Here is a 26,175-nt window from a genome sequence, read left to right as displayed (position 1 = left end):
AAAATGTAAAACTGAATGATGTGATTGATGTTGGTTTTGATCCGAATAATTCTGAATTCAGTTTTATATCATACTGCACACAAAGTTCTCTAACAACTGTTTTTTATGCTGCCTTAAAAATTCTGATGGTCACTCCAACCATCAGAATTCTGGAGCATAACAAAGATTTGATTTTAATCAGATCAATTGTAGAGCAGCTGTTTTACCTTTGCAACATGTAAAACAAACCAAGTACAGATACACTGCAGTAGGGCATTAGCATTCTATATCTCTACTATTAATCTGACCTTTCCTTTGATGAGAATATCCTCTCCAACAAAGAACATGGGAGTACCATCTTTACTCAGTGGACTTCGACTAGGATTATTTTCTTCTGTGGCTTCCATCTTATCTTTCCAAAACAACTTCTAAAATTTCAAAATCATTGCAAAAAACTAACTTTTACTTTCATGCAGATTTCCATGGTTTCTTGCAATTAACCAAACATTGCAGGAATTTTTAACCTTGCCATGCTTACATTTACATAAAATCTAATAAAATCTTCCTCAACTTTAATGTAACCTTTTCCATTAATTTTATACCAATCAAAGCATATTCAAAGCAAACTTAAGTTTGAGTGAATGAGTGAATGGGAAGTACTATGGTGCAACTGTCAAAATTTTGAATGGGTTAGTGTGAAAATAAATGGTCCATCTATATATTCTGAAGTTAACCATCTGTATTTAAGATAATGTAGTTTTTCTCCCTTACACAGAAAAAATCACAAAAATGTATTATTAGACAGACTTGTGGAGAAAAAAAAAACACTTCAAGTATTATCAAAAGATATAATGATTATACTCTCATAAGACATCAATGGCAGATACATAAACTAGATTGAATAATTTAAATGGGTAGTTTATTTGTGCCTTAAGGGTTTTCCCCAGGTTTATGCAAGCTAGATCAAAGCAAAATGATTTGGAAACAATAAAAATTGAAATATTTCAGCTAATTTCTTTCAAGAAGATTCAGATTCATTTTAAATTTCATATCTCGTCTGCCTAATTATATATGACTGAGGAAATTCGGAATTATTCCATTCAATGTCAAATTATACGTAATTTTGCACTATAACAAGAAACATTATAAAATTTTTCCATGAGTTGTTATAAAATTTTACACTTTCATAACCTAAGTTATGCATATTATAGGGTAATCTATTTTGATCGTGTGACTGTCCTGATCAATCTGGCTGATGTCTGTGATGATGGTCCATTTTACCATGTTTACTGTCGCAATACTTTGACGATTAACAAGAGAAAAAATGTACAGTTGCTTACTTTCTGTCACTGCCTTGTGGCAGAGACAGGTCTGTATATAAATTGTTCTACTCCATCCTCCAACTTTGTCATAAACAGAAATAATCCATATCAGACGAGACTTCTGCAACCATCATCCGACAAAATCCGGAAATTGAAAATGTTAATGTCGAACCCGATCGAAAATAAAGCTACGCCTTATTTGGTCCGAGTCAGATCGTAAATTTTGCCCGTGGTTATGCGAAAAATTAAACTTTTTTTAAGTTAAAAAGAAACATAAAATAAACGTTATGCCGTAAAGTTTTATTTGACTTTTTCCACTAAAAAATCAATAAAACGTTTAAATGTCACAAAAAGTTATCATGGTGATAAAATTGAGAATATTGAATTTTAATTTTTTAACGTACATCTTTCAAAATTTAAATCGAAATAGTCCTCAATATACATATACCAATCCATGTATCTTTTTGTAGCAAGTGTTCTTAACTAAGTATTGAAGTTAGTCATACATTTATATCGAGGTTAAGATTGGGTTAATCAGTAGTGGTTGTGGAATTAACACTTTTCCTTTTACCTATTCATTGATGCCCCTACGGATACTTATTTCTGCAGTTAAAGTACACCGGTATAAAATTATTACATTGATCAAACTACATATATAGAAAAAAGTGCCGGTTTTTTGTGATATTCTTTAAAATATTGCTTGCATGTTGTTGTTTTTTTAATCAGATAGTTAAACAGATGGCTGCAATTAAAATTTACCTGATTTCATCAATGACAATCACTTATCTCAACTACAAAGTAACACAGAAATTAAGTACTTGTATATAAATATGACCTAATTAGGTATGCGCATATATAAACTGAACAAACAACAAGTTTTTCTTATCGTGTCCGACCCCTGTAATTTTCCTTTTCAATCGAACAAGGAATGTGGGATATTCCTGATTTCAACAACTATATACATTTTAAAGCTAATGGGTTCATCATCATTGCTCATTATTTGGCAAACAAACTTACAAAGGAAATTTCATATATATAGTCATATATTTCGGAAAAATATTTTAGAGGGCTCTACTTACATACTTTATACTGTATATTATTCCTTTGATGCGTCCCCAGCTAACTTCCCACGGGCACTTGTTTCGGAAATAAATGTTTTTAACTCTGGCATAGTATTATCATACCAGGTCCCTGATTACAATATTACAATATACTAGTAATTCCGAAACATGTATATCTGTCTTACTTTCTCTAAAAAGACAACAAAAAATATTTCAAGCAGTATGAAAAGAATAATTAATTTTTATAATATTCAATTCTTATGATATATATTTCCCAACGAAAGTGAATGCAGTCCCTCATGCACATTAACACTTAATTTGAACCCCTCTGGCCACATTCATTTAAAATTAGTAACCACTATATATAACAGAGGGTGTTGCTATTTACATGTAAAACGCGGTACGGAATATTATTGTTTCGATAAAATCACTTAAAGTACACAAATTTTATCATAAACGACATATCTTTTACATATTCAGTCCCCCATTCTTAAATACAAGTTGATTTAGTCATTCACGAAAATCGCAGACACAGAAGTGACCTTGAATCTACTTTGAAAGTGAGGTTGGGGGGGGGGGGATTAATGAACTTACCTGAACAGAATTTTACAAGCGAAAAACGAGAAGACAATTGTTTGAATCGGGAGGGGGGATAAGTTCCAACTCCAACATCTTTCAGTACTATTTTTTACACTAACTTACTTCATTAATTACATCGAAAAAAAGGGGGGGGGGGGGGGGTAATAAACATTTCTAAAGTAAAAAGGTAATGCCTTGAAAAAAAAGGGGGATATTTGAAATCTAGATGAACCAAGGTAAGAGAAATAAAATGTAAAAATTAAAATTTTACGATTAAAGCCAACATTTCCGGCAAGCTCGGATAAACACCTCTAACGTAACACTGGTTGTTAAAATTTTATACAAAATAGAGTCGCTTAATCATGTTCATTAAAATTCTGTTAAATACAATTCTGAATAGATAAAGTTGGAATACTTTTCTGTGGCAAATTTAATGTAGCATCTTTACATTCAATGAAGTTAAAGTTTGTATGTGGTACATGTGAGTGTGTGTGTGGGGGGGGGGGGGTGTATATGAATGACCCCGTAAAACATTTGGGTTTGTTTTTCAACTCATCAGAAAGGTCTAAGAAGTTGCAAAAGGTCCTCCCCTCCCTTTTGTGTCCAAAATACATAATACATGTACATATAAGATTTAATTGATAATTTTTGGGTGTGGTGGCTGTGAGCCCCTACCCCTACCCCTTCAAGATTCATGGATTCTCCACTGCTTGCATAATACGAATGTCAAAGCCAGTTATTTTTGTCACAGATATTTTATGTAGCTTTTTTTTTCTTTACCAGATCTCTCAAAAAAAAAGAATTTGATTAAACGTCTCTCCTCTAGTTGGTATGTATTTTATAGACCAGATTTTTATGTGTTTATATTATATATATCATAGTTTATGATAAATTTTTAATATATTTATGACTTTTAAATATCAAGAATATTGCCTTTTTATCCGCTTTATATCGAATCTATATAATTTTTTTGACATAAATTTTCCATTTTCCATTCCGTTCCGTTTTCCGTTCCGTTTTAGCCAGAAGAGAGAAAAAATGTGCTTCTCTATCCACGATTTTTAGCAGCAAAAAAGGATATTCTTTCCTCAGGGCCAGATTTTTTATTGTTTATACTGGCCAGAGACGAAGCATCGTTTTTGAAAGTTGGGGGTCAGCCAAAGAGAGAAAAAATGTATCCTGCAGCAAAAAAGGCTGGGATGGGGCGCCTTTCAATGAACATTTTCATTATCAGATTCGCAGTACATATATTGCTTTAAGTATTTATTCACATATCAAATAAACAAAATTAGCAACACTTTTTGAAAAAAAATCAATTTTTTGTTATATCACGTATAAGAAATCAATATGGTACCGAAGAAAAAAAAATAGAAAAGGGGTTGGGTAGGGGTGGTGGCGATGGAGGGGGAGGGATAAATTGGTATGAGAGTGTATTTTTGTGTTTTACATTAAGTTCCAAACTTCTTTGCCTCACAATTTATTTTGATAGATTTAGACTAGTATATACATACAGGCATATATAATTGAAATCTATTTTCTTATCTTTAGTAAGAATTGTCCTGAGTAGGTTTCTATATTTAGCAGTTAAAAAATCCCACTTGAAGTTTTTAGGACGTGACGAGATTGTCGTTTATAAATACACAGAGCGAAAGTGTGAGACAAACCTTGGGACAAACCTCGACAAACAGAATGAACTACTAGTAAATGGTTGTCATTGTCCTTGTGAATAAACAGGTAAACATATTTGGCTATTTTTTCTGTGTGTACGTAGCATTGTACATGTACATTCATTTGTCCTGTCAATCATTTTCGGACAGTAATTAAGCCGTAGATAATGTACATTCAGGTATGTCATATTTTGTGTAGGTAAATAAACTAAAATGATCATGGGAAATCCCACGAATAACTATAAGGTACAGGTATAAACTGTTCGTTTACTTTCACAATAAAAAGGATTTTAAGTTTGTAGCCTTTGGATTTAAAACTTCCGAACAGTAAGTTTAATTGTATACTCTTAGCGTAAACTTTGATCAATATAAATGCATGTATACGTAAATCGAAACCAAACATTTTGAATCAGTCAAGCATTTCAATCATTGAGAAATAATAAATAAAATGGTTTTTATTACTTTAAAAGCAAGAACATGACCAGTTCATTAATATATAATTAAAAATTCGCCCATCGGGGTAGATCGTGAGAGTTCACGGTTGTTTCATTTTAATGTTTCACCCACTATTTTCCTTTTTAGCTCACCTGAGCCAAAGGCTCAAATGAGCTTTTCTGATCAAAATTTGTCCGTTGTCTGTCGTTGTCGTCGTCGTCGTTGTCGTAAACTTTTCAAATTTTCACCCTCTTCTCAAGAACCACTGGGCCAATTTCAACCAAACTTGCTACAAAGTATCCTTGGGTAAAGGGGATTCAAGTTTCTTCAAATGAAGGGCCACGCCCTTTTCCAAGGGGAGATAATTATGAATTAGAGAAAAATTAATGGCATTTTTCAAAAATCTTCTTCTAAAGAACAACTGGGCCAGGAAAGATGAAACTCATGTGGAATCATCCTCAGGTAGTGTAGATTCAAATTTGTTCAAATCATGACCCCCGAGGGTAGGGTGGGGCCAAAATGGCCGATCAAAGTTTAACATAGGAATATAAAGGAAAAACCTTTAAAAATCTTCTCCTCAAGAACCACTGGGCCAGGAAAGATGAAACTCATGTGGAATCATCCCTTTGTTCCCACAGCCGGAAGATATAGGAAAAATCTTTAAAAATCTTCTTCTCAAGAACCACGTAGCCAGGAAAAATGAAACTCATATGGAATCATCCTCAGGTAGTGTAGTTTCAGGTTTGTTCAAATCATGACCCCTGGGGGTAGGGTGGGGCCACAATGGCCGATCAAAGTTTTACATAGGAATATAGAGGACAAATCTTCTTCTCAAGAACCATTGAGACAGGAAAGATGAAACTCTTAAGGAATCATCCCCAGGTAGTGTAGATTCAAGTTTCTTCAAATCATGACCCCCTGGGGTAGGGTGGGGCCAAATGGCCCATAAAAGTTTTAAATAGGAATATATAGGGAAACCTTTTAAAATATTCTTTTCAAATACTTCAAAGCCATGCCTAGTGATATTTATAGGGAATCATCCTCAGATATTGTAGATTCTAGTTTGTTTCATGACCCCCTTTACATTTTTAAATTTTCAGTTCTGATCTGATATGTGCTTTTTTCTAGCCAATTGCTCAGGCGAGCGATGTGGCCCCTGGGCCTCTTGTTAATTTTTATGTACAGCCATCATGGGGTCCAGACAGTCAGCCCAGGGATACACAGAGGGAGAGGACCAGCCCCTCCCACAGCCGCGACCCCCACGTAAACTGAAGCGCCACCTAGTAAAACGAGAGGATACATTTAAAAGCATTGACGATTACGCCTTGAAGGTGAGACATTATTGTTTGTTTAAAGTCTGGTTTCAGTTTACATTTTTATCACTGTTATCAGCAAATAGGGAAGTACATGTAACGGGCTAGCTACTTTTTTCCTTTTTTCGTGACTGTAAATCTCATAAAGTAGTCCATAGATGTCAGTTTACTTAACCACAGGCACTAGTTTCGGAAATAAATTTTAACCCTTAGTATAAAAATAAGATACCTTGTTATTATTATATACTATGGGTTAAAATTTATTTCCGAAACAAGTACCTGTGTTACTTACATGTACTTTCATTTATTGAATCTTTTTTTCTTTTTAATATTCCCCCCCTTCAACCCAAGTTTAATTTACTCAACAACAAAAAACCAGTAGGAATATCCACCTGTGCTTTACCTGAATAAATGCAAGGCATATTCCTTGACTATAATTAACACAGGTCTTTTCTTTCCTTATCATGGAAATAATTGACACGTTTGAATTTAATTTAAACATAGAAGTGATACACACGATAAAATTTACTTATTTTTAAAAACTGTTTTAAAAAAAAACATGGATTCTTTTATAACATGGCCCATCTCCTTCCAATGCACTCAGTGAAACTTCAGCTCAGTGAAAACGGTTAAAAAATTTATCCAAAAACTGAAAGAAATAAGAGTCATTTATTTTACCTGGGAAATTGGTGCTTATTTTGTAGACACCTAGATCCGCCACAGTATCAGTTGCAAAGCTGGCCACCCACCTTTCTGAAGGAGCAACATCCGATCTAGAAAAGATCCGCGCTTTCTATCGTTGGATCACTGAAAACATCAGGTTATTCCAAACTCTATCTAGTAATTTGAATATTAATTTTTTTTATCAAATATTTCTAATAGCATTTTTTATTCCAATTTGTTTTTCCACTCGTTAGTCGATATAATAAACGAAGAGAAATATAACATTGGCAATTCTTTCTAAAATGAACGATTGTCGGAGTGTTACTCATTACTTTTGATTAATTGTACATGATTGATGGTTTGCTTTATGTCCCATCGCGAATTTTTCACTCTGTCTGGATGCCACAATTTAGAATTGTACATTAAGCGAAGATAGATATCTTTCTTTGTGTCACCTACTTTCGCGACACTGGTCCAAAGTTTATGCGGTCTCATGCAATCGACAAGTCGTTTTCCACGTCCTACGATTCGAACTTTTTACTCTTTGATTCTATCCACTGCATCAAATGAGCGACACAAAACCTTTTGTATGCATATGCTTGATGTGAAGTGTATTATCAGTAGATGTATCATCTGTTTTACAGGTATGACACTCGTCCAGACTTTCACGACAGAGATATTGATACAAGTGGAGCTGCTGTGTTACGCATGCGTAGTTCTGTATGCATCGGCTATGCAAACCTCTTCTCAGATTTATGCAGGTAAATACACAACTTATACGGCTTATGATGGTACTTTGATGATGTCTTTCAATGAAAAGATAATTTAAATGAGACCATTGTCATTATATCTGTGTTACAGAGAATGCAGGATTCCTGTGAAAATCATTTCCGGATACTCAAAGTCGTTCAATTACGATCCGGAAATGAGCTTTTCTACTGACAAAACTCCAGAGCATGCGTGGAACGCTGTATATTTAAACGGTGACTGGCAATTTGTTGAGTGTACATGGGGAGCAGGATCACGTGACGACAGAGGCAATTTTGTTAAGAACTTCTCAGATTTTCATTTTTTGACAGAACCCAAGCATTTCATCGTGACCCATTTTCCTTATATGGATAGTGACATGTCTAAGAGTCAAACCTGGCAACTGCTTCCAAAGCCCTTAACATTGGAGGTATTTAACAAACGACTGAAAGGCTTTACAGGGATGTACAGATGGAAAATCAAGCCTTTATCACATCCTGATGGTGTCACCAACTTTTCCAACAAAATAGAACTTACCATGGGGTATCCAAAATCTTCCTATTTTTTCGTTATGGCACGGTTATCCAAGAAACTGTCTGCACGAGATTTTGATCAACATGCGCTTGTAGAAAACATGGGTGGCAATAAAGTAAGAATTCGAGTTGCTCCACCTGAAAGGGGAACCTACATACTAAAACTGTTTGGTCGCAATGATCCAAAGGTGGAAGAGCTGTCTGCTGTAGCAAATTACGTTCTGAAATGTGAGGAAACTGGAGACAGCTCGTTTGCTTTCCCAAAGCATCAGGGTCCCTTTGGTCCTTATCACGACTCTCTTGAAGCAGGGTTCCATAGTTCTACCGGAAAAAACGCCGTGTTGGAAAGCAGGAATGGAAAGCTTGATCTTCAGATCAAAACTACCAAAAAAGTTGAAGCCATTGCGAAGTTGGAGCACGCAACGAAAAATCTCAATCCAAACGATAATTATGTTTTACTAGAGAGGGATAAAGGGAAACTCTGTGTCAAAGCTAAGTTCCCTTCAAAGGGATACTACAAGCTAAGTATATTCACTAAAAACGAGAATGCCGACACTTACTCTCCTAGAATAGCTTACTTGGTTTTCTGCAGCGAAGATCATCCTAATTGTGAACCATTCCCAAAAGTCTTTCCTCAAACAACTCAGTTTGAATGTCGTCTTCTGTCCCCTGTCACGTGCGAATTAAAAACGCATGCGCAGGTGAAGTTTCGGTTCTCTTCTCCTAGCATCGTTCAGGCTTTGCTACATGATTCTCCAATGGAGAAGAAGGGAAACATTTGGGAGGGAACTATGAAGACACCTGGACCCGGAGAACGAATCCAGATTTCAGCTAGCGACCAAAAAGGCTCAAAGTATTGGAGGATATACGAGTTTAGTGTCATGTGAGGGTGACTTTGGTTATGAGTGATATATTTTAAAAACATTTCACTTCTTATATGCAAAAATCATGAATGACTGAAGTATACACAATGGGGATACAGTGTAAACTGTCTAATCCGACATCTGTGCAATCCGTCACATTAATCGTAAATTCCGAAGTAAATTTTCGGACCCATTTTACTATTTTGCATGTATTTTACACTGTCCAATCCGACACCCTGTCTAATCCGACACAGAATTCATCTCCCAGCGCATGTCGGATTATACAGGTTTCACGGTATAAACATGTATTCACTGAGGGATCTGATCATCCACTGTATTGATATTTTATACTTGTTGTTACGCATATTACTGACATTGTCTTCCAAAGACTTTAAAAAACTTAGCGGTGCTTCGTTTACATACTTATTCATGAGAATTTTTTTTTTATGTAAACATTTCTTGAATTATTTGATTTTATAATCTTTTAGCTTAGACGTATTTTTTTTGCTGTGATAGATTTTATAGAGCATTGTCTCAGTAAGGTTGTAGTGATGTCCATTGCTGAACACTCATCTGTTTCATGATAACATGCTTACTATTTATATGTGATATGTGTTATTATTACATTTTTTATACTGTACCTTACAAAAAATTCCAATTAAGCAATTGAATTGTAAATTAAGGACATTCAAATTGCTTAATATATTTTCATTTATTGATTTCGTTGTAGATCGAAAGAATACTAGTATTACTTGTTTGAAGAAAAATTTGCTTCATTGTTAAAGTTATACAGACTGGCTAAATATTATGGGGAAATCTTCTTATATTTTTTGTATTAAAAACATCAATGAAATTTTCATAGATAATAAAAGGTAGTGTAACTAAGTAATGGTATCAGTTATATTAAATTTGACCGTTTTACATTATCAACAAGGTCAGGTTAAGGCCATTTATTTTTCTCATTTAGAATGAAACCAGACGTCTCTGATGAGACTTTAGCTCTATTGGTCTGCACGTATAACAAAGGATTGATTGATTGTATGCTGTTTAACGTCCCTCTCGAGAATTTTTCACTCATACGGAGACGCCACCACTTGCCGGTGTATAGCTGCAAATTTTGACCTATACTCGGCACTCAGGGCCATTGAGCAGGGAGGGATCCTTTTCGTGCCAACACCTACTGCGACACAGGACCTCGGTTTATACGGTCACATCCGAAGGACTCCGACTGGTCTCTACTTCCCACAGTGGGATTCGAACCTGCGACTTAAGGATCAGCTCCTTACTTAATTCGCAACTCTAGAACTCTAACTACTGCTCCATGCAGGCGACCGTATAACAAATGAAAGAGTAGCACTTGGATTTGAAACTTTGCAACAGGCAGCAAACAACAAATTATGTATCTTAGTGTACTCTACTACTGTGCCAAGTTAAATTGAAATCAGATTAAAACTGTAGGAGGAGTAGCGTTTTGAAAGTATTTCAAAGAAATTTCTATTTTTAGTAACCACGGCACCGTTAATCGAAATCAAAATCTGATAAACAAAATTATATAGCTCAGTGTAGTCTACTTGTGCCAAGTTATATATCAGACCAAAAATGTAAGAGGAGTAGCATTTTGAAAAATTGTTTACAGACAGACAGACGGACAGACACATTACTATCGCATAAGCTTTTCTGGTCTCTGACCAGTAGAGCTAAAAATACAAATAACTTGTTATCTCAACGTTAAGGTGAAATATCCCTCTGCTCCAAATTTTACCAGTTTTTTTTTTTAAATTCAAAACATTTATTTTCATCAACAACAAATTTTAAAGCACTAGATTCAAATGGAAAATAGCTTGAAATATGAAGCGTTGTGTACTTTTTCAGAAATGGATATTACGTCAAAACATAATGTGAAGAAAATTTGATGGAGTAAATAAAAAGATCAAAATTTTTTATCTCACAATAAAATTAGAATTATGAGGTTTTATATGAAAATATTTACTCTCATACCTATTTAATTCTCATTAGAAAACATAATGAACCGTTGCTTTTTAAATCGGAATATCAAATTGTTTTCTATGCTTGTAAAATAATAGATTTGATTGAGTTGACTGTAAAATGGTCTTTAATAATGAAATCGGTAAAATCTGAATTGACAATTCACTGTAATTCATGGAAAAATGTCTTCAGAAAGTTATCTCTCTTATCAGAGTGTTACAAACACCTTAAAAAATATATATGACTTGTAATCTCAACTCTAAAAGATATAAATGACTTGTAATCTCAACTTTAAAAAATATAAATAACTTGTTACATGCAAAGGTAAATTTACTGTATCAAAATTAAAAGGAAACAAAGTAGACAAGGAATAAAGGACATTAAGGGGGGATTCTTCTCATGTTTATTTCATCACATGAATAATTCAATTAAATAAATATTTGTAAATCCGAATTTCCACTACTTAAAAATGAGGTAGCAAGAAGTAAGGCATGCTTGTAAAAATGGTTCAATTTTTTTTAGGGAAAATTAGCTAGTTTTAAATGTTTGAAATATTTTACACTTTTTTCCCTTTATTTCACTTATAGTGAAGTATTCGAAAAAGATACAAATTAATACAAAGATTTTTTTAAAATGACTATATACTCAGTAATATAAGAAAAGTCATTTTTTAGATTTGTTTTTCGTTCACATCTGCTCTTATATTCGTGTGTTCTTAGACCGGAGGATTTCAAAAGCAAACATGATTGTACTTTGTTTAGAAAAAGTATTAATTTGATAAAATACTTTAGTCAATAGTTATAAATTTCAGTCTCTTTAGAAAATTCTCTTTAGTCTGTTGTCATTTTCAAAACGATAAGAATAGAAAAGAATGATACATTAATTTTCATACATTGTAATACTAGTTTCACACAAAATATAATCCGTGATAGATTTCAAACCCAATTAATCATTTTAAAATTGCATAGTTATAAAAAGAAAATCAAAAACCCCTCAATATATGAAATAAAAGTAAATATACTTTGAATATTCCATTTTACGGGAACCCAGACAAGAATCCTTCCTGAAAGTTACATGAATTAATACTGAGTATCCAAAAAGATTTTTTTTTTAAAATTGAGGTTATTGCTTTGATTTCATTTTTAAAAAATCTAAAAGTTCGAATTCCGGCATAATGACGTCGAAAAGAGAATACGCCATGAAAAAAGCAACGAATGGCACAATCATTATTGGGAAAATATATAATGGATTTTCCCAGAGGGACCCCATCCAAGTTTTGAAGAAGATAACTTGATCGAGAACCATTCGGACCTCGGGGGATAATAATCTGTCCAGAAAGTAGAGCACCTTGCACGAAAAGTCCCCCGTTGAGTTGTTTTGCCAACGTGAATACGAGGCTGTCTGATCGATACCGAGGCTCTGGAGAAATTCCCGCTCTCGATTTTGAATTTCAGCGTCTTCCCAATCTACAAGATCTTCCTTAGTCAGTAAGCCGAACAACGGGATATCTGTAAAAATATATACATGTGGTCAATATTAGCCAATACATACAATGTTTATATAATCAAACGGTCATGCAAGGTTTCTTACAAAATAATTTGTTTATGGCGTTAATGTTCATGAAGTTAATCTTTCATTGCCTTAAAGATGCTATGTACAATTCTGCACAATCGCAAAAGCAAAACAAAAAGAGATGCGTAATTTCAAGGAAGTATTGTTATTTTATCTTTGTCAATGCTTTAATTATATGATAATGTGGAGATGGAAACTACTGTCCTACATCTAGGGTTGTAGTTAGATGGACTTCCGTCAGGTTGGGCGACATTTCGGACACTCTGGATCAGTTTGGTAGGAATAGGTTCGTTAGCGCTAGCGACAAACAAGATCTTATGGATGCGCCGAGGATTGTAGATAAATGGAAAACGTCTGCGTATCGATCCAGAATTTCTTCTCTCCATGTCTTGTAATGCGGGAATCGACGTTTCGTTCGGAATCTTTCCCATTAGTATCATTTCCAGCAGTTCTTCCTGTTCACGTGAGTCAATATTCTCCAATCCAGTCATGTCTACTAGGTTTGGTATATATTTTGGTGCATGCATGTCTTTCCTTCGTGTTTCATCTATACCACATCCTTTATACCTGATAACATAAATAATTAAGCATTCAAATGATAATCACAAAATATTATTGACTCATCAAGCAACACGAGCTGGCTGCGCTTTTTGCGTCAAATTTTACATTTTTTGAAATATCTCAGTGGCAAGAAAAAAATATAAGCTTTTATTAGCTCACCTGAGCCGAAGGCTCAAGTGAGCTTTTCTGATCAAAATTTGTCCGTCGTCTGTCGTTGTCGTTGTTGGCGTTGGCGTTGTCGTTGGCGTTGTCGTTGTCGTAAACTTTTCACATTTTCATCTTCTTCTCAAGAACCACTGGGCCAATTTCAACCAAACTTGGCACAAAGTATCCTTGGGTAAAGGGGATTCAAGATTGTTCAAATGAAGGGCCGCACCCTCTTCCAAGGGGAGATAATTATGAATTAGTGAAAAATTAATAGCATTTTTAAAAAATCTTCTTCTCAAGAACCACTGGGCCAGGAAAGATGAAACTCATGTGGGATCATCCTCAGGTAGTGTAGATTCAAGTTTGTTCAAATCATGACCCCCGGGGCTAGGGTGTGGCCAGTAGATTCAAGTTTGTTCAAATCATGACCCCCGGGGCTAGGGTCGGGCCAAAATGGCCGACCAAAGTTTTACATAGGAATATATAGGAAAATCTTTTAAAAATCTTCTTCTCAAGAACCACTGGGCCAGGAAAGATGAAACTCATGTGGAATCATCCTCAGGTAGTGTTGATTCAAGTTTGTTCAAATCATGACCCCCGGGGCTAGGGTGGGGCCAAAATGGCCGACCAAAGTTTTACATAGGAATATATAGGAAAAATCTTTAAAAATCTTCTTCTTAAGAACCACTGGGCCAGGAAAGATGAAACTCATGTGGAATCATCCTCAGGTAGTGTAGATTCAAGTTTGTTCAAATCATGACCCCCGGGGCTAGGGTGGGGCCAAAATGGTCGACCAAAGGTTTACATAGGAATATATAGGAAAAATCTTTTAAAAATATTCATCTCAAGAACAACTGGGCCAGGAAAGATGAAACTCATTTGGAATCATCTTCAGGTAGTGTAGATTCAAGTTTGTTCAAATCATGACCCCCGGGGCAAGGATGAAGCCAAAATGGCCGACCAAAGTTTTGCATAGGAATATATAGGAAAAATCTTTAAAAATCTTCTTCTCCAGAACCACTGGACCAGGAAAGATGAAACTCATGTGTAATCATCCTCTGGTAGTGTAGATTCAAGTTTATTCAAATCATGACCCCTTGGGCAAGGGTGGGGCCAAAATGGCCGACCAAAGTTTTACATAGGAAAATATAGGAAATATCTTTAAAAATCTTCTTCTCCAGAACCACTGGGCCAGGAAAGACAAAACTCATGTGGAATCATCCTCTGGTAGTGTAGATTCAAGTTTGTTCAAATCATGACCCCCGGGGCAAGAGTGGGGCCAAAATGGCCGACCCAAGTTTTACATAGGAATATATATGAAATATCTTTAAAAATCTTCTTCTCAAGAACCATTGGGCAAGGAAAGATGAAACTCATGTGGAATCATCCTCATGTAGTGTAGATTCAAGTTTATTCAAATCTTGACCCCTGGGCAAGGGTGGGGCCAAAATGGCCAACCCAAGTTTTACATAGAAATATATATAGGAAATATCTTTAAAAATCTTCTTCTCAAGAACCACTGGGCCAGGAAAGATGAAACTCATGTGGAATCATCCTCAGGTAGTGTAGATTCAAGTTTGTTCAAATAATGACCCCCGGGGCAAGGGTGGGGCCAAAATGGCCAACCAAAGTTTTACATAGGAATATATAGGAGATATCTTTAAAAATCCTTCTCAAGAACCACTGGGCCAGGAGAGTAAAATTCATGAGGAATCATCCTCATGTAGTGTAGATTCAAGTTTGTTCAAATCTTGACCCCCGGGGCTAGGGTGGGGCCTATATGGCCGACCCAAGTTTTACATAGGGATATATAGGGAAACCTTTTAAAATCTTCTTTTCAAGTACTTCAAAGCTATGCTTAGTGATATTTATATGGAATCATCCTCAGGTAGTGTAGATTCTAGTTTGTTCAAATGATGAACGCCTGGAAGGGGGGGGGAGTAAATTCAAGCCTGATGTGCTCAGGTGAGCGCTGTGGCCCCTGGGCCTCTTGTTATTCATAGTTGAAAAACAATTCATAAGCTCCGATTATTCATTGATAAATTATCCCCTGTGTCTGCGTCTCCCCTAGCTTTTGGGGGCAGATCGGGTATTCCCCAGACATATTTGTTTCATACTTGGATAATTTATTAGAAAAAGACATCAACGGTATTCTAACAACAAAGCTTTACGATAAGCGCAATGACTTCGACTTTTAACTTATGTTGCGAATTGAATATACCCTAATCATCTGCATATTGGGTTTATTTCTTTCATTCGATACGCAAGAGCATTCTCTAAGGACGATTGGTTTCTAAAACGAGGCAAGTTAATAAAGCTATTGACAAACAAGTTGATGAAACAAGAAGATCAGCAGTTTCTTTTAAAGTCATCATTTCCCTGTCAGCAAATACATGCAGTCTAAAATATTGATTGATGTTTTTCATACTATTTGTTATGCCATCATTTACACACTGAATTAACAACGGATTTGTTCATTTTTTGCATTCATGACAAGGAATACACGGCGGGTGTGACCGGTCAACGGAGGATCTTCACTTCTCCATGCCAACTCATCTCACCTTTATGTTTTAGAGGTCAGTGTTTGCTGTGCATTCTACTAATTTGTACTGCTTGAACTGACTTATGACTTTGAAAGCAGTTTGATATCTCGTATTTCATTATACCCTCCGCTTTAAAAGCGGGAGGGTATATAGTAATCGGTATGTCCGTTCGTCGGTACGTCCGTCTGTCTGTCCGTTCGTCCGTTCGTCCGTTACACTTTGGGGTACCCATCTCTTATCCGCAACTCCTCTCATACTACTGAATGAAATTTAATGAAACTTTCAAAGAATCTTTATTACATATTGTCATTGTGCACTTTCTATTTTACTTTTTGATCTTACACTATTTTGGGCTTCCCATAGCAAAACATGGACACTGCCATTGTATTCATATGGGAGGCGGGGGGTATTATTTAGTCAGCTCATTGATCACAGTACCTCTAGTTTTAATTGTTTACAACTATCAAGTGCAATGATATGCCCATGCACAAAGTTTTGCAAATTATTCAAAAGGCAGAAACAGAAAAAAATCCCATGATTATCTGTAAGTCAAATGTGACTGTATACATAAATGTAATATGAAAGGCAATCGATAATATGCATTGCAAAAATTGGATGAATAAACGCATTTTAAAAAATACATGTAACTTAAGTTAATAACATTATATTTTACCACATAAGATGTGTCGTAGTCCTCCTTCTTTTAGCGTCTGTGGAGGAGAGCTGGGCGCCGATAGGGGCGCGATATTTCTTTTCCCCCGACAGGGCGGCGCTGATGGTATTGATAGTAGCTGATTTTCCCGCCCCTACGGTCCCCACCAACAAAATATTCTCTTGAAACGAGACTCTTTCATATCGCTGGAAGATCTTCTTGGCAGAAGGTAAATACGTATTCTCCTTCCTCATTTTGCAAGTTTTCGCACTGAACAGTCAACAAGTACCTGTGTAAATTGCGTACATTGTTAGGTATAAGTGTGTGTCATTGGAGTACATACAATTATAGCACATGTTTATACTTACTGAATAAAAAGCCTACTTATATTAATAGGTACTAAGTCTGTCTCATAATTTTATGTAATGTTTTGATTTATTCTACTTAGATGGATTCCTGACACTATTTCATTTTTAAAGATAGCCTTAAAAGTTCTACGGAATGAAGTAAAATAACTCATAGCTTACTTCGAAATACATGTACTTCTCTTACCTACTCTCCGTGGACTGAGCACAGCATAGGCGTCGGAACCGGGGGGGGGGGGGGCTAAAGTGAGCTTAGCCCCCCTCTCCCACTTTTTGCAAATATATACATAATATGGGCATTGAAAATTGGGGTTTACCTTTTTTGTTGGTTTTTTGTTGGTTTAGCCGCCCCCCCCCCCTCTTTCAAATTGCTTCCGACGCCTATGCACAGTAAGATCAGGCACTGGTTTCGGAAAATAATATAATATTTAACACTTTTATTATACTAAGGGTTAAAAATTTATTTCCGAAACAAGTGCCTGCATGTGACAATATACATGTAATGCCCGAACACTTGTAAAGTACAGTTACGGTATTATTAAATTATATGAGCCTACATTGTACTGATGTGACGATTGACAACAGAGTTCAAGAGAAATTAAACAAATATTTACCTGGTTATTAAAGTTTATTAAATAACTATATAATGTTCGACAATACTCATGTCCACTACTAGGAGCGACTTGGTTAAGGACAAAAATTTCACAAATACTTTCTTACAGAAATGTTATGAATCATGCAATACATGTATTCATAATTTATAATAGACAATTAAGCACTAGTCTTGTTAAAGCTATATATGCCGTATTAGTGTCTTATTTTAAAAGTAATAAATATATGTGGTGTCTCTTCAAGTTATATAAGTTATATACTTTCTGCAAATAAGACAATTCCACTCCATCACTTTTAATAGTTATGAAATATTATTTGGTAAAAATTATTTTCTCTCCGTGTCGGATAAAAAACCGCCCCTTATTGAAATATTCATGATCACGTTGTCTCGCATGTTTACAGCAAACAATGGTCCAATCTCGTGAATGAACCGAAAAGCATGATGGTCTACTACGTTTTTACTACAAACACGTGAGTTAGAGATTGTCAATATTGAGATATTGGTTGCTTTTTGTACCGAGGAATAATCACGTGCAATTGTCTTTTCAATGGACAGGTTGGATGAAATTCTACAGCTGTCAGCGACTATGGATAAAGAAGTGTGGAAACCATGTTGTGCCAAAATGAAATAACCAATACAAACAAATGATATAATTTGATCAATCAAAATGGTTATTAGATACATTCGATTCTGCATTTCTTAATGGTTCAAAACAACAAAAAGTATTCCACAGAATATCATGTATAAATCTGCACAATATACCGATTGCCAAAACCAGAATACTATTAAATAATATAATAAAATTCTTTACATATGAACCACAGTATTTCTGACCCTTGAAAATAATATAAAAAATCTTGCAAGTAGGTTATCAGCATTGGCTCGAACTAATTCGAAAGTGAAATTTGGAGTTTGGCAGTAAATTGTAGTGAATGAATAAAATTTAGTACTGATAGATATTGGAACCTATTTTACTTGTCAGATTTCTTCGAACTAGTTGATTTTTCTTCTCTCTCTGTTCTATCCCCCACCCACTTAAAAAAAACCGATGCTACCTACCTGAATTAATTTTTCTTAATGGTGTTCATCGAAATGCTTGGTTGTGCTCTCAAACTGGAATAGTTTTTAGAAGCCTGGAATTCCTTGACCAATTTTATTTTATTAGCCCAACTATATTTCTAAGAAGGCAAGATGTATGGTATGTAAGTTTCATCTACATATGTTATGTAGTTCATATTAAACTAGAGGTACTGTGAGCGATGAGCTCACTAAATGATACCCCCCGCCTCCCATATGGTTAAAAAGTCCATGTTTTCCTGTGGCCGGGAAACCCAAAATATGTGTCGGATCAAAAAGTAAAATAGGAGATGCACAATGGCAATATGTAATAAAGATTCTGTGAAAGTTGCATCAAATTTCATTCAATGGTATGAGAGGAGTTGCGGATAAGAGATGGGTACCCCAAAGCGTAACAGACGGACGGACGGACAGACGTACAGAAGGACGGACGGACGGACGGACGGACGGAATTAACGATTACTATATACCCTCCCGCTTTTCAAGCGGGGGGTATAAAAACCAAAAGGGATTATTGACGATATCCCATTCAGGGTCTAAACATGGTAGTTTGAATAACTCTCCATACATTGTACTTGACATAAAATATCTTTTGCGCATAATGCGCTCCATACTGAAGATCCGTAAATTTTCACCCAACCGAAAATGTCCACTAGCAGTACAGCACGGGGAAACTCTAAACAAACGGACCTGTACAACGGAGTGGGGAAAACTTTAATTTTCATCATTGTTAATAATTTGTATGCAAATATGAGCATGGGATTACTTGAAAATAATGTACATAATGCATCAAGTCTTTCTGAGAGCGATTTAAAAAACTAGCCTTTTTGAAAAACATGTAGTATTTTATGTAGTAACCCATAAATGCAACTCATTGAGCTGATTGGTCTATTTGTGTCCTTCACTGAACAGACGTCACAAAAAATATTTTCCTCGACTTGATGATTCTCGGATGCTTTTCCCGCGCACATGCGTAGATCCGGGATAAATGCCAGTCCTTTATAAATATGCATGAGAATATCGTGTTCTTTTCCTGATCAGTTCTTTGTTAATACCGAATAATATTTCATCGAATTTGCAAGAATGCTTCATTTTTGGTAGCTTATCATACTCCAGAAATTTTTGTTCGGTTTCAGTTGTGCAAAAATACTGTTTAACACGGCATACATATCTTTAAATACGACGTGTCGAAACCTGTACAATAATTTTTTTTAGAGTGATCTCCCTTACACCAGGTGTAAATCTTAGTGATTACGGAAAAGATTCTCATCATATCTTTGAAAATCTAATATAATCGTGAAATGAACTTAACCTAAATAGGTATGAAGTTAAAGAAAAATGACGTGTCAGTCTACCTTAATTACATGTACTGAGCGTATTTTAACTAGAGTTATTTCAAAATCATGATATGACATGAACATTCAGTCATTGTTTAGGTTCCCTAAGATATACTATACTAGCTTAAAAGTCCTCTTGATCACCTGACATACATGTAAATAGTTTCCCCTATATATTGGGAGAAATTCTGAAACAGACTTACCTAAATTTGAAACAGGGACTCAGTGAATGAAATAACACATCTTTGTGCAAGAACAAGTGGGGGATTTCCGAGTTATATATAGATGTGATCGATGTCCATTGTACAAAGAGGAATAACTCAAATCAATGTATGATTGCCATTTTCCGGAGGAGAAAAGTTATTTTAAAAGAATTTAAAAAAATACGTAATCTAGAAATTAATCTAAATCACACATGTAGCTTAGCATTCTAAGCCATGTACTAAGTGTCTTCTTACTTTTGGTGATAAGGTTCACAGCAATAACAAAAGAAATTTTTAACTGTTGAGCGCAGGCACTTTGTTGTGAGAATTTCCTTACTTTGTACATTAGAACTTCATATTTGAAAAAAAAATGTTTCGGATCTATAAATCAAGATCTTAGACCTGTATGTTTTATTAATATATATAGTTAATAAATATTAGAAAGAAAAAAAAAATATGCATCGGCCGGGAATCGAACCCGGGCCGCCCGCGTGGCAGGCGAGCATTCTACCACTGAACCACCGATGCTTACAGTTAAACCCTAATAAAATACGGAATGGACTGTTCAAGTTAATCCCTTTCACGTGTGCACAGGTTTTTTTGACAAAAGAGGAAAATGATTGAATTGAAAAAAAGGATCCTCCACACAGGGACGTATTTATTAAGACTATGTCCATACTTTTATTGAGTATTTGAAATTATGATTTAAGATACGTACAGTATCTCAAGATATGGGCTACTTCAGCAAATAAATGTAATAAATATATATGATAAAATTTGTACTCAAATAAATGAACATAAAATTATATTTTAAACATTGTTGTATATTTTTTTTTACACTCGATAAATCTTATTTTGTCCACGTGCCTTTGGATCGCTTAAAAAAATTGTGTGTATAAAAGCAATTTAAAGGCCTGACGTTTGGTCAATCTAATTAAAATTAGATCCTTTGATCCGCTCACCTAAGATCGCTACACAAAGGTAGCGATCTTAGGTGAGCGGATCAAAGGATCTAATTTTAATTAGATTGGAGGTTTGGTCATAAGATATGTAAAAATATTTACTTATGAAGTAAAACTTATGTTTACTTATTTACTTTATTTGTTTATAAAGAGCAACCATAAGATTTTAATATTTTACTACTGTTTGAAAGGTTTTAATTGTATACAATGAATTATAATTATTTTTTTCTTACGCAGCAGGCACGTAGCAACATGGGTGTCCCCCACTTTTTTTCCCAACATTACTTTTACTATTAGAAATGTTTATTGAAAGGCAGGTTGCCCCCCCCCCCCCCCCCACTTTACTACAGTAGAGTGATATCAAGGAAATGTAGTGTTGTATGCAAAAAAATTGGTACTGAAAGGAGTTGACATTGAAAAAAGTTTGCCTCTTCGAATTTTTTGTTAGATGATAGTGTCTCCAACTGAAAATGTATGCCCCCCCCCCCCCCCTGAAATTTCTATACCTACGGGATTGTTATGGTTGATGAAAGGGTGCCGGAAGGGTGTAAAATTGATTCTTTTGTAGATAGCGTATGCATTAGTTTAGAGATTTTAAATATAATAAAAATAAAAGTATACACAAGCACTCCAGACCCATAATTTTTATCGATCATTTTACTAGCTTGTCTATCTATTTATTAGTATATGCTCTCTCCTCTCCAAAAAAAGTATTTTATTAACGCTTCGAATTTATTAAAAGAAAGATAAATTATTAAAATGTATAGCTCCTAAAAGACTATTTGTATAGATTCATAAATGACTTTAAAGTGTACTAATTATTAAGGTGTCAAGATGTTTTTCTAATATTTTTAAAATGAATTTCAATCAAATAGAGTTTATGGAACATGTACCAAAGAAAATTGCGCATGTGGTTTCTTCCTCACTAACTTTTAATGTGTGTGTTTTATTTAAAAAAAATGAATGAGAAAAAAAATAATTACAATGACAAAAAAATCCCAATTAACGTTTCAACTTTATCGATGGAAGGTTGGTTGTCTGATAAAATCATTCATGAATATCAGAACAGCCAAGATTACTTTAATTCATAAAAGGTGACCGAGGCGTGAAATTGGAGATTTCCTTGTGACAAATGGTTGATGGGAAGTGTTGCTGCATATTAATTAGTATGACATGTTTATTTTTTATTTAGATTCTCTGTAAAATACCCGTTAAGGTTTAAATGTACTTAGACATGCATGATATATAACTTTGACTCAGTATCCCCCTAAATTCTTTGACGCTTTTTCAAAGAAAAACAAATATCCTTCAAATTAAAAGAAGGAAAAAAAATCACGGAAATGTTCGTCTGAATAGATTTTTGTTATTAAGAGAAAAAAGCCGATGGATATTCATGGTGATATTATGTACAATTAATAATATTATATTTTATATCATAATGAACCACCGTCCGCTTTTTTCTCTTAATAACAAAAATCTATTCAGACGAGCATTTCCGTGATTTTCCCCCCTATTTGTAAATAAAAGGAGGTTTGCTTTTATAAGAATAAGAACAACATTGATTTTAATTGTTTATTGTTAAAAAAAATCTGAATAACCATTGGGTCGTTCTATTTAATTACAGACTACTTTAATTGAAAGGCAAGAAAAAAGTACGGGAAAATAAATCAAACAAAGAAAATAGCGACCATCACGTGTAACTTGACAAGCTAGTTCCCACCGTAACGACCCGCCCCAACAAAAAACCCCGGCACAATATGTTACATACAACCTTTTATCGTAAGTCCACGGTTCAGGATTTCTTTGTTCTGTCCCTCCATTCAAAGGTCAATTCTGATCGCGATAAGGTAAAAAGTAGCGAGAACTAGTGTCACTCATAAAAGACGGAAACTCATCGCGGTGACTGAGAGCTCGGGAGAGCGATTTTTCTCTTCTTCAGGGGTGACGATGCATAAGTTTTGTCTATTCCCCATATGACCTTTTGATTGTCTTTGGGTCATCTGGATCAAATCAAAATTAACCTGAAACCAGGTATTGTAAAGTGCGATACAAATGTGTGATGTCATTTCAGAAATATTCAAAATTATGCTAATTTGACTAACAAAGAAATATTTTGAATGTTTCCGTTCCGGGTGACTAAAAATAATATTGTAACAAAATTGGAGATAATGTTTCTCAATCAGCGTTTCGAATTTGCGACGAAATGAACATCTCATAGGCGCTTAGGTTTTCTCTCCCCTTCTTTAAAAATGAAAAAAATAAACAGTTTAAAGAATGTAATATTTACACAAAAAATCTCCCAAAACAGATAAACATTTACAGCTATATACAAAACATATATATCTAATAAAACAGGTAAACATTTACAGCAATATAGTTAGTCGCATTCTACTACTTTGATTGTTACGCGTGCATTATCAGCTTCAGTGCTTCTAGCCCCGGTAGTGCATGATCAAAGGCGACGTAATCCGTTACTTTGCACCATTTCTTGTCGTACAACAACAACAAAGAACTTTACAGTTACCGATTCTAGCCTTAAGGACAATAAATAATAAATTGACCGGTAACATATTGCAGTGTGACGTCACACATTCTAATAATGTTGTTTCGTTTGTTGGCATATAATCTATTGCTGGTCACTATCAGAGCCGACAGATGGGTGTAATATTGATTGATTTCTGGCAATAAGGGAATCACCAGTTCAAAAAGAATTTTGTTTGCTCTCTGAACCTTTAAAATACAAATCAAATTCCGGTAAAAAATATTGATCTTGTTAGAATAACAAATTATTTCAATATTTATAATATTCTTATTTTAAAAAATGTGGCATCTGAACGACAAGGGGATTAAAGTGCATCGAGCATAATGCAGTGACATATTTACATCATATTGCTACAAAATTAGCATAAATTTTAATGAAATATTCAGACTCCTCATTTGCTTTATCGGAAATTGATCTGGTTAATGAAGTATTTTTATGCCTCTAAATTTCACACGTCCATGCTCGATCGCTTTCGCAAATTTCTTCAAGAATTTCGTTCAAAGTTTAATTCATCTTTTCAGCAGTCGCACGTCAATAAATCACGAACCGACATCAATAAACACCCCTAGATTCGTGGTTACTTTATTTGGACCCCTTAATGTTCAAAGGCACCGATCTCGATAAAACGAGACTACCGTTAACTAGCTTCTTTGGCTTGACTATCCATCAAATACCACTATCTTATTAGCCGGAAGTGCTTTGCAGCCATCTTGTGAAATAAGTAATTAAACACTTGTAAAAGATCAAAGATGTATGTCTGATAGGTGTTTGACAAACGTGGGCTGTGAAAATTCCGACTTGGATTTGTCTTTTTGTGTCCATTTTTTTTCCTTTGGCCAGCAATAAAGACATTTTATTAATATCGGAGATAGAAACTCAATCAAATAAAAAATAGATAAATCCGAAACGTTCACAGGTGTTCGTTAAAAGTGGAGATTATTGAATTCGTAATTATAGGTTTCCTGAAATACGTATTGTAACAGCTGCAACTAAAAAGCTGTTGTAACAGCTTCTAACTGAAAGAGGTTCTGTTTTCGTTGTGAACAGCATAAATTTTACAACAAATATATATCATTCTTTCCAGATAAACGTGAAATACTCGCTTTCATTTTAAACGGTAATTATTTAAGATGAATTCAGAATTCTGCAGTTGAACTTGAATGAAAATGAGACAGAGACAATATCTTTGTCTGCTACAATCTTTGTCCGCAAACTGGGGCTGCTGAGTTCCTGAACATTACTGTTATCAGTGTCTGAGTCCATCGCCATTATCTCCCCATCAGAACCAAATCCCATCTCGACGGGCGCTGACATGTCATCCGCTTGTATGGTCATCTGGTCCAGCACTCAGTCAGCAGGCGTCCGCCGCGCACGTGAAGCAGACGACAACACTGTATCGCATCAGACGATATTTAGCTGTCATTTCAATTAGTTTTTCTCTAAATAGCGTTGGTCACAGCTTGTTCTGAGGACTTTTGTCTTTAATGACGGACGTTGCTTGTCGCAAAAATAGCATGTGGCGAATGTTGCGGAATTGGTGAATTTTTCATTGAAATCTCTTAATGCTATCAGCCTCTAATTCAAGTCCCCTTCGTTCTACATGTATTGTATGAGGAACCAAGGAAATCGCCTTTGATATCCCAGACCTTTTATTCTTTTTGATAATCCTGGTACTTTTCAAAATTTTCTTTCAAGCAATCGATTTGATATCTCTTTGTATTATACAGAAGCGTTCTGTCGCGGTGATTCATGCAATTTTTGAAATGCAAACAATTTCAAAAGATTTTGACACACTTGTGTGTTCTCAAGCACATTTTGACTTTTAACCCTTAAACTGATCCATGAAATTTTATTCGTGTTGTCAAATTGGTTGAGAAAAGTAAATATTTATCGCCTCAAGATTGGCCTTTTCTGCCTCTTTCCTGCATTCTCCTACCTGGTCGCACCTGTTATAGTAGGGAGGGTACACTGTGCTCCTCTCAGATTGACAACACAATGCCATGGCACCGTATGTTAATAACAACCGTTACCTCATACCTCCCCAGATGGTGTCGAATTAGGTAGCATTATCAGATACCATCAACTGACGAACGAAGAAACATTTGGGGCCAGAAGTCGCCAGTAAGTCACATTTGGAGAACCTGTGAGAGATTTTTTTAGTCTCAATGAAAATGGATACAATTTTTTATTATCAGATACAAAGGATTAATTTTTAAATAGCTTCATTTTATTCAAGATTGATAACGCATAGTAAAACCCGGATTTAGAAAGATATCAAATTATAATTACATGAGACTTAACTCATTAATTCAGATACCGTTGAATATTTTGGAATACAGCTTTTAGTTTTCGTTTTTACATTAAGTTCACACCAGTGCAGTCACCAGCACGGCGAGCTGTCCAGAAACGTTATTCTGTTTATGGAATTTCGTACAACAATGATATGAATTTAT

General features: G+C 35.0%; 3 protein-coding genes and 1 non-coding gene across 11 annotated transcripts in view; 1 reads left to right on the top strand and 3 right to left on the bottom strand.

Moving 5' to 3' along the window:
• Positions 1-1,467, bottom strand: part of LOC134247895 (inositol hexakisphosphate and diphosphoinositol-pentakisphosphate kinase 2-like) — a 32,832-nt gene extending 31,365 nt beyond the window's left edge. For 5 of the 6 annotated variants that reach the window (XM_062730298.1, XM_062730303.1, XM_062730302.1 and 2 more), the window contains exons 1-2: positions 1,320-1,467; positions 288-407 (exon numbers count right to left, since the gene is read on the bottom strand). In XM_062730298.1, coding sequence (XP_062586282.1) covers positions 288-386 — 99 coding nt within the window. In that variant the 5' untranslated portion in view covers positions 387-407; positions 1,320-1,467. Of the gene's footprint in view, positions 1-287; positions 412-1,311 lie in introns of all 6 variants that reach the window. The other variant, XM_062730300.1, reaches the window with a different exon arrangement.
• Positions 1,468-4,551: 3,084 nt separating this feature from the next.
• On the top strand, positions 4,552-9,940 carry LOC134247894 (kyphoscoliosis peptidase-like). Of its 3 annotated transcripts, none has more exons than XM_062730295.1 (5): positions 4,552-4,675; positions 6,229-6,374; positions 7,061-7,176; positions 7,664-7,780; positions 7,881-9,939. In XM_062730295.1, the coding sequence occupies exons 2-5, from the start codon at positions 6,234-6,236 to the stop codon at positions 9,184-9,186; spliced, it is 1,680 nt and encodes a 559-aa protein (XP_062586279.1). In that variant the 5' UTR covers positions 4,552-4,675; positions 6,229-6,233; the 3' UTR covers positions 9,187-9,939. The 3 variants fall into 3 exon arrangements, with proteins under 3 accessions (XP_062586279.1, XP_062586281.1, XP_062586280.1); XM_062730297.1 differs by having other exon boundaries at positions 4,565-4,787; positions 7,881-9,940; XM_062730296.1 differs by lacking the exon at positions 4,552-4,675 and adding an exon at positions 4,809-4,935 and having other exon boundaries at positions 7,881-9,940.
• Positions 9,941-12,215: 2,275 nt separating this feature from the next.
• LOC134247875 (uncharacterized) lies at positions 12,216-16,877 on the bottom strand. Its single transcript, XM_062730276.1, has 3 exons — positions 16,645-16,877; positions 12,929-13,287; positions 12,216-12,656 (listed from the first exon to the last, which is right to left on the bottom strand). The coding sequence occupies exons 1-3, from the start codon at positions 16,875-16,877 to the stop codon at positions 12,271-12,273; spliced, it is 978 nt and encodes a 325-aa protein (XP_062586260.1). The 3' UTR covers positions 12,216-12,270.
• Positions 16,878-20,675: 3,798 nt separating this feature from the next.
• Positions 20,676-20,746, bottom strand: Trnag-gcc (transfer RNA glycine (anticodon GCC)). Its single transcript has one exon. It is a non-coding gene; the product is annotated as a tRNA-Gly (tRNA).
• Positions 20,747-26,175: the final 5,429 nt, after the last annotated feature.

The sequence above is a fragment of the Saccostrea cucullata genome, unplaced genomic scaffold (genome assembly GCF_032062105.1).
Source record: "Saccostrea cucullata isolate Sc308-1 unplaced genomic scaffold, CSIRO_AGI_Scuc_v1 ctg120, whole genome shotgun sequence".
Classification (NCBI taxonomy): domain Eukaryota; kingdom Metazoa; phylum Mollusca; class Bivalvia; order Ostreida; family Ostreidae; genus Saccostrea; species Saccostrea cuccullata.
The sequence above is the reverse complement of the archived record's forward strand: the minus strand, read 5'-3'. Positions and strand labels throughout refer to the sequence as shown.

Excerpts from the sequence above, each read along its gene's own strand:
- LOC134247875 (XM_062730276.1), bottom strand. The coding sequence starts at position 16,877 with ATGAGGAAGGAGAATACGTATTTACCTTCTGCCAAGAAGATCTTCCAG. Across the intron at positions 13,288-16,644 it reads ACTACGACACATCTTATGTG|GTATAAAGGATGTGGTATAG; the intron begins GTAAAATATAAT and ends TTATGTTATCAG. Across the intron at positions 12,657-12,928 it reads ATCTAACTACAACCCTAGAT|ATATCCCGTTGTTCGGCTTA; the intron begins GTAGGACAGTAG and ends ATATTTTTACAG.
- LOC134247894 (XM_062730297.1), top strand. The coding sequence starts at position 6,234 with ATGGGGTCCAGACAGTCAGCCCAGGGATACACAGAGGGAGAGGACCAG. Across the intron at positions 6,375-7,060 it reads TTGACGATTACGCCTTGAAG|ACACCTAGATCCGCCACAGT; the intron begins GTGAGACATTAT and ends CTTATTTTGTAG. Across the intron at positions 7,781-7,880 it reads CTCTTCTCAGATTTATGCAG|AGAATGCAGGATTCCTGTGA; the intron begins GTAAATACACAA and ends TCTGTGTTACAG.